Raw genomic sequence first — 8,029 nt, 5'->3', positions numbered from 1 at the left:
CTTCAGACTCCAGTTCTTGGAGGCAGATGAAGCCGCCACCTCACATCTCAAGCCTAGGGCTGTGGATGTGGTCCACTGACGGGGCCAGGCCGCTCACCACACACTGAAGTCACCTTGCAGGTCTCCCCGGCTCGCCTCCCCATACTCAACCTGTCTTCAAGACTGTGCTTATTGAAGGGAATTCAACCAAGTTGTGTCAGGACGCAGGAAAGATGGTCTCTGCTGCTTCTGCAGCTGCGTCCCCATGAAGAAGTCACCCCATGCGGCTCTGTACTCTCCACCTGTCCTGACCTTAGGCCGAGAGCTCAGCTGCACCAGTTGAGGCAGTATCCAGCCTCGGCCTTGGCTTATTCCTACACTGGTCTGGGCTCAGTGGCCCTGCTCTCGAACAGGAGCATGGACAGGGTGCTGTCCCAGTCACCCAGGCCAGCATGGCCCCGTGTCTGCCAAGTGTAGCTGCCAGCACAGAAGGTCGCCCACTGGTGGCCCAGCGTGCTGCTCTGGCTGGGACCCCTGGCCATACCTGCCAGCCATGGGACCCAGATGGAGGAGTGGTCTGTGGCCAGAAAGCAAAGCACTGTCCCGGGGCCCTTCCTAGCTCCCTGCATTACTGGAAATGGTGACCCCACCCAGAGGTCTGCCCAGATTCTGGGGAAGATTCGGGTTCCTTTCCCAAGGGGCTGCCAACTGGGGAGGGAAGTGAAGCTGAAAGCCAGGAGGAGAGAACAAGCGTTAACTGGGACAGAGGACCCTGAGTGTCAGGGTGTGTGGGGATGGCAGGCCGCAGCAAGAGGCCCTGCACTGCTGCTCTCACCCTAGGCTCGGGCCGCCCTGCTGCTCTCACCCTAGGCTCGGGCCGCCCTGCTGCTCTCACCCTAGGCTCGGGCCGCCCTGCTCTAAGGAAGAGGTTATCTTGGCAGAAGGAGCAGGAGGGCGCTGTGGCCTCCAGAGGACACGAACACTGGGTCAAGGTAAGGCGTTCAGGTGGAGAGGGCTGGAAACAAAGTCCCACTACGAGACCTTAACAAATGGAGTTCCAACCTGAGGGAAACTTCCACTGAGCACAGTTTGTTTGGAATTGCTTTTAGTTAAGAATGGAGGGTGGGAAGCACTGAGACCCGGCCCCCTTTCACAAAGCTTCCCTCTATGTGAGCAGTGCCCGGGGTTCATGGGGAATCAGCTTGGCCTCCAGAAGATTCCACTCCTTTTATTACTCATTTCTAGTCTTCAAGATGACACAGAAATTTCAGAAGGCGCAGGGGAAGAGTGTGACCTGAGGCCGAGGCTGGAGCCGCCACATGCCCTGGGCACCCCTGGCCAGTGGTCAGCAAGTGGCCCACTCATGGACCCCTCGGGGCAGGGTCTGGAGCTGCCCGTACCCCCAGAGGGCAGCGAGGCACACACAGCACAAAGCAGGTGAAGGCCCCGGGCTCGCAGCGGGACGGCCTGGCATACTTACCGGGTCACCTGCTGACCAGCCTCAGGGGTCGGGCGTGACCATCAGCCTTTCTGCCCCTTGAGAACAAAGTACAGCACGAAACACCACAACCCTCCCAACAGATGAGCAGGTGCCAGGGGTGCAGACTCGGGAGAAGCTGCCCCGGAAGAAGTGAGAAGCTGCCTCTGCTGGCTGTGTACTCCCACCCCCGACACCTGCGGGTCTGGCACCCAGCTGAGGCTCTGAGCACATGTCACTGTGGAGTTTGACGGTCATGGCTTATGTCTGTGGTACGGGGTCCTCTGGGTGATTCACCTCCAACACCAACCGCGCTAACCAGACGTCGGTGGTGTGTTTTGCTTTTTAAATCTCACAACCCCTCGATCGGGAGACCAGAGTGTGCAGAGCAGAGCCGAGGGCGGAAGCAGTTGGACTCACAGGCCTGCCCAGCCTCTGACACTTGAAGCGGCGTTTGCCGTGAGGAAGGGTGGAGGCAGAAGCGTTTCCGCAGGTTCTGTGTGACGCTCAGAGAACATCAATAAAGAAAGCTCAGGGTAACAACAGCTGTGTGGTCGGTGGCCAGTCATGTTTCCTGGGTCTCAGCAGCGGCTATTTCTCCTTGAGGCCACTTTCTCTCCCGGTGGCCTCAGGGAGCTGAGTCACTGGGAAGTGTAAGAGGAGAGAGGGACGGCAAAGCTGGTTTGGAAGCAGGGTGCAGCTGGAGAGCTGTCAGACTCCACCCTGGGCCTGACTTCCAGGACTTCGTGCCCACCGTGGTCCAGGTTCGCCGGCTGACAGGGAGCACTGTGGCCTTAATGGGGCTCAGGGCTCCTCCAGGGCCCCGAGCAGCTGTTTGATCTGTCGGCCTGGGACGACTCGCAGGGCGCCCCCTGCGGCCTGGTGCAGCTGGGTCTCCAGGGCACTGCGGAGGTCATTGACCTGCACGTCAGGCAGGGGGTTGAAGCTGATGATGACCCCATCCTTTGGGGCTGGCCCCGCCTCTGCATGAGGAGCCACGTCCCGCCGTCTCCTCCGAAGGTCAGAGCCCGCCTGGACTTTCAGGTCTCGGTTGGGTTTGGCGTTGTCTGGCTTCTGATCCCCCAGCATGGCTGGCTTGGGCCCGAGCTCAGGGTCCGGCCTCTGCTTGGGCTCTTGGATGGCGGCATCCTCCCTGGGAGCGGGCACGTGCTCCTTCCTCGCCTCCTCATGACCGTCCTGCTGCCCGCCCTGCCCTCTGGCAGAGACAGCCCGTTGTTCCGGCTGATGTAACACGGCTTGGGCCCGAGGGGCTGCTCCCCCCGACCTGCTGGACAGGCCTCCGGGTGCCCGGTCCTGGCTTGCTTGCTGGGACTTTACCTGAGGGGCTCCAACTGCTGCTCCCGCCCCCAGCACATCTGCCTCCTGAGCGTCTGTGCCAGTGGCTGCCTTCTCCTTTCCAGACTTCTTGCTTTCATGGGAGCCTCCACCAAAAACATTCCGACTCTGCCGGGGGACGTCTCCTGCGCCGTGCTGCTCGGGGCTCCCGGGTGCCCTGGCGGGGTCCAGCACAGGGACCCGCTCCTGCATGCCAGTGTCCATGGCCTCGGGCACAGCGCCCCGCCGGCCTTCCCTCGGCTCAGCCTGGGCTGCCCGGGGCTGCAGGTCAGCGCCGCCAGGAGGCGCAGCCGGGGCTCTACCCAAGGCCCCCTCGGGCTTCTCCACAGAGTGTTGGCTGTGCCCCTGGGGAGGAGCGGGGGGATGCCCAGGAGCACCGGGCACAGCTCCCAAAGGCTGTGGTGGGGGATGCTCTGCCATCCCCACGGCGTGGGCCTCCTGCTCCTTATCTCTGGGCCCGGCCACCCCCAGCTCAGGCTGCATGTCCGCTGCAAATGAAGTCAGTCACCGGTTTAGCCACAGAAATGAGCAGAAGCTACCAATGCAGAGACTAAAAGAACCCAGCTTGCCAGCAATCAAGGAATACGAACCACAGCTTAAATTTGCCCAGCAGGACTCTAGGCATGGAGCCACAGACCCAACTGTGCAGGGACCCCCGGAGACTCTGGCGTTTGTGCACTAAGTGACAACCCCTCTTCCCCGAGCAGATGCAGCAACTGTCCCCTGCCCTGCAGGCCTGGCCCCCTCCCCCTGCCGCCTCCCCCGGACTTGCCGTCCTCGCCGTCCTGGCCGTCCTGCCTCTGCTGGTGGATCTCCTTATGCTGCTCTTCGATCACTGCAAGCAGCTTCTCCTGCTGGTCCAGGAGGCGCTTCTGCTGCACCTGCTGTTCCTTAATCACTTGCAACAGAACAGCATGGTCCAGCATCTCCGCCCGGCCAGCTTCTGGAGTTCGGAAAACACACGCAGTCAGAGCCTGAAGGCTGCAAAGGCGCTCTGCTGGGCCGAGGGTGACGATGCATGCAGCAATGCCAAGGCGGCCTGTGGGCCCCTCCCCGGTACACCACCCCCGGGCGTTCCTCTCCACCCGGCTGAGCTGGCGCCCAGGCCACCCTGGGGCACAGCCATCGCCTCTCTCCAGCGACCAGACACCCTTCCTACTGCTTCACTCCCACAGCGGCTCAGGGGTTATGAGAGCCAAGAGAGAGGTCATGCGCCATAACCACAATGATGGTGATCTGGGCTGGGTGACATGAACTATGAAGTACTCTAAAAAAGAACATCGGTGCTTTAAGAAAATTTCCTCCAAGGTGTGAATTTTAAAAACAAACAGAACCATCTTCCTCTTCAGCAGAGACAAGAGCTAGGACCTCAGTGAGACGGGGGCTGTGACAGTGCTCCCACTGGCCCCACCTCCCCCAGGAAGATGGCTGCAGCTGGCACAGGAAGAGCGCCAGGTGAGCTAGGGGCAGGCCGGCTGCAGCAGGTGTGTGTAGGAGGGCCCCCCACAGACTGTGGACCAAGAGGAGGCCCCAAGGCTGGACACCTTGGGTGCGGAGAGCTCCCACTGCACTACAAACACCTCAGCGCTGGGTCAGTTCTTTACAGCCAGCAATCTGGGTTTGAGTAACTTTTACAACACAGCTTCCTGTCTTTAGACAGGAAGCTTTGAAAGATGATGTAACTGTACAGGTTGTCAGATGTAAAAGCTCAAATCCAAAGAAAGAAGAACATTTTGTGAGTGGTGAGAGCTAACACCCCAGCGAGGGCCCTGAGTGCCGGGCACATGCAGATGTGCTGACTTGTCCTCCCCAACGGCAATCTGTGACCCGCCAGAATAGAGTGGGCTTGGCCTTCTGTCAGGGACTGCCATGGCTTCTCCCCTGCAGAGGCCGGTGCCAGGACATACAGGTGGGCAGGCCCATGAAGAACATGCTGAGGCCGACCACGGGGAGGACAGGCCCCTCGGCCAGCCCAGGCGCTCCAGCCCCCTGCTCCCCACCAGGCACACATCCAGACACCCTAAGGTGACCAAGATGCCTGCCTGAGAAAGCCCATGTTCCGTAGATTGGCTTGCGGCTCCGCACACCCCCTTTAGACAAGGGATGTGCACAGTGCCATCCCACAGGGTTCTAGACCAGCTCCCTTGGCCATGGCCATGCTGTCACCCTGGGTGCCTGTGGCTCATGACCACCTAACGGTCCCATGTGCTGCCAATACCGCCTGTCCCCAGGGAGGGTTCCTGAGGAGCAGACCGCCTGCCTCACTGGCTCCTTGGAGGACCAGCCCTGGACTGAGGCTGGAGGAGGGGGGAAGTGCGCCATGTCCAGCCAGAAGCAACATGTGACAGACGTGAAGCAGAGTGGAGGTGACAAACTGAGCTCCCAGCCAGAGCCCCGCATGTGGCTCTGGGTTCCTGCCCGGCCCACCAGGACCACGGGGACCAGGCTCGTGGATGGGATGAGAGCTGCATGGATATTAACATACGTGCAGAGCACATTAATACCAGGCCATGCACATGGCGGAAGTCACACACAGGCCCCGCCCCGTCTCTGGGGGAGCCCAGGCGCTCACAGGCTGCACCTGGCTGTCCTCCGGTGACAGTGGAGCCCCAGCAGGGCTAAGAGGGACCAGGGTGTCTGTACAAGAAGGGAGTGGGCTGGGGCATCAGGGGGACCCCACCTGAGGGGCTGTGACTGAGCCGGGGTGGGGGGCAGACCGTGTGTGGCTCCCGGTCTCTGCCTCGTGCGCCCCATGCGAGGCGCTACTGGATGCGGGGCCCACACCATCTGCTCTCGCGTCTTTAAACCCCCCACAGACGCATTCACTGTGATGCTCCTCCCGACTCCTACCTGCCACCATCTTTCTGATTTCAGCTGTGCGTGTCCCATTGAGAGGCGTTTGGAGAAAGGCAGAATAGGAAACCATGAAAGTTCTTTTCAGAAAAGAAAAAGTCAAAGAATCAAACAGGCTTACGTAACAGATTATAAGTACCGGGACCAGTAAACAGACTGAAACCAAGTAACATGCGGAATTCCCACGGCTCCCGAGCTGCAGGAAACCCCAGGACCCTTGGCTCTGCCTTCCTAGCCTTGGTGTGCAGAGGTTCGGCTGGCATCCCTGCGCAGTATTCTGGGCCAGCTATCCCGAGGCTGCAGGATCCGCTGGGAAGCAGCTCATGGGGCAGCAAGGCACAAGCATCCCATGAACCCACCCAAGTCTGCTGTACCGCCATCCCCACGCACAGATCAAGACTCCCAGAGCACAGAATGAAACACCCAGGGGCCGTTCTGTGGACACTGCTACAAAATATGGTGACACCGCAGCGACTCAGATTGGGCGGGGACCAAAGAAACCAGGATGGGTGATCGTTCGCTGGGACGGCCGCCACCACCTCTAGCGCAGGGGCAGTGCCCAACCAGGTGGGCCCACGAGGAGGGTAGTCAAAAGCCAAGAGCTGGGAGCACCCCAAAATGGGCATGAAGGTATGGAGGAGGATGCAGAGCAAGTTTTGTTCACTGGAGAGAAAAGACGAGCTTTCGCTTTGGGACAGGTGCTGGGTCTTCACTGCAGGTGGACACAAATGTCCCCCCCTCCCCTACCCCTGCCCCAGCTAAGACGCAGGGGTGGGAGCCGCTGCCACAAGGTTGGGGGGAGCTAAGACAGCAGTGCGTCACCAGCCCTCCCACCCTCACTAATGCCCCCACACCGGGCCAACTTGTTGGAAATATTAACGTATCTATTTTGAAATGAGATCCAAATGGTAACAGAAAGTCACGTGACAGTGAGTTTTTTTTAAAGAGGGAGGGAAAAGGAGATAGAAAACGTTCCTAGGAAGGTGAGAAAGGAGCAGAAAAGGTTGTTAGTGGGCACGGGAGCTATTTAAGATCTTTCCGCAGCAGGAAACTGGCAAGTGTAGAGGCTGAGGCCCTGGAAAGGCCCCCAAGACAACGGGCACCTGTGGCTCCTTCCCTACATCACTCCGCTTCTGGAAGGAAAGGGCAGGTGTCTCCAGGCCCCCGGAGGATGCAGAGAGAAAGTGAAGGCCTTACCCTCCAGCTTGCTGCCCGCGTGGTCCCCGGCGTGGTCCCCGCCCTGTCCCTCCAAGGTCCTCTGCTCTCGAGGCTCTGCCTGCGGCACTGCCCCTGGGCCTGGCTTCTCCTCCGGGAGGGGAGCCTTCCCACCTGCACACACGGCAAAAACTCAGGGGGCTGGCAGGAAACTCAGAAGAACGTAGAGAAGGGACAAGAGAAGGAGGCAGATGTTTCCTAAAATCACCCTCCACGTCGCCCCTCCCTCCCCTGTGGCAGTGTATACTCAACCTGATGAGTGCCAGGGAGGTCATAAAAGATATTTAACGTGTCATAGGCTGGTGGCAGGGAGCCAGTGTTAACTAGCTTCGCCAACTAACACACAGGGACCGTCCTCAGCAGCTCTGAGATGGCACTTAACAATGCACCACCCACCCGGTCAGGCCTGCGCCGCACCCCCGTGTGTGTGCCCAGGCACCCCGTGTGTGCCCAGACACACAGGACTAGCTCAGCACCTGACGTTTACGGGTCTGGCAAACAAGTGTGTGACAGATTGATCAGAATAGCTGCCAAGCCCCCGACAGCTGCAGAAGGGCTGCTACACGCACGTGCCAATCTTGCGAGAAAAGAAAGGCAGTGGGACAGAAGTGAGGATGGTCAGCTTCTGCCCCCTCCGCAGCCTCTCCCAGGCCCCACGTGGAAGGAGCCCACACCCACCGTGCTCGTTCTCCACCAGCTTGCCCACGGTCCCCACGGCATGGCCGGGCAGCAGGGCACCGTCTGCTCTGGCCCCTGCACCTGCCACCAGGACGTCCTGCCCCTCAGGGAGCACTGCCTGGGGCCCTGGATGCACACCCCTGTCGCCCAGCCCCAGGTCCTCCTTCAGGGGCTCAACGGCTGGCTGACCATTTTCTTCTGGAACCTTCTGGAGATCTTTAGGAAGACCACCCGCTGCCTCCAAAGCCTGGTCCTGTCTGGGTCTCTCTCGTTCTGAATCCAGCAGTGGTAGCACCATCTGACCCTTGCCCCCCAGGGCCCTTTCATCCACACGTTTGGACGGAGGCTCCTTCTCCAGTCCTTCTGGGTCTTGACCTTCGTCCACCACCACCTTGTCGTGAGGGACTGGGGGTTCATGGCGGTGGGCCTCGCCCAGAGGTACCGCAACTCCTGGAAGGAGAGGGCCGAGGT

The 8,029-nt window shown here is 60.2% G+C and overlaps 1 protein-coding gene across 1 annotated transcript in view; it reads right to left on the bottom strand.

The window, feature by feature from the left end:
• Positions 1-2,260: 2,260 nt before the first annotated feature.
• SLC38A10 (solute carrier family 38 member 10) overlaps positions 2,261-8,029 on the bottom strand; it is a 42,483-nt gene continuing 36,714 nt past the window's right edge. Inside the window, exons 13-17 of the mRNA XM_007462331.1 lie at positions 7,559-8,008; positions 6,863-6,994; positions 5,663-5,686; positions 3,594-3,755; positions 2,261-3,300 (exon numbers count right to left, since the gene is read on the bottom strand). Coding sequence (XP_007462393.1) covers positions 2,261-3,300; positions 3,594-3,755; positions 5,663-5,686; positions 6,863-6,994; positions 7,559-8,008 — 1,808 coding nt within the window. The remainder of the gene's footprint in view (positions 3,301-3,593; positions 3,756-5,662; positions 5,687-6,862; positions 6,995-7,558; positions 8,009-8,029) is intronic.

This window comes from Lipotes vexillifer, unplaced genomic scaffold (genome assembly GCF_000442215.2).
Source record: "Lipotes vexillifer unplaced genomic scaffold, Lipotes_vexillifer_v1.1 scaffold1691, whole genome shotgun sequence".
Classification (NCBI taxonomy): domain Eukaryota; kingdom Metazoa; phylum Chordata; class Mammalia; order Artiodactyla; family Lipotidae; genus Lipotes; species Lipotes vexillifer.
The sequence above is the reverse complement of the archived record's forward strand: the minus strand, read 5'-3'. Positions and strand labels throughout refer to the sequence as shown.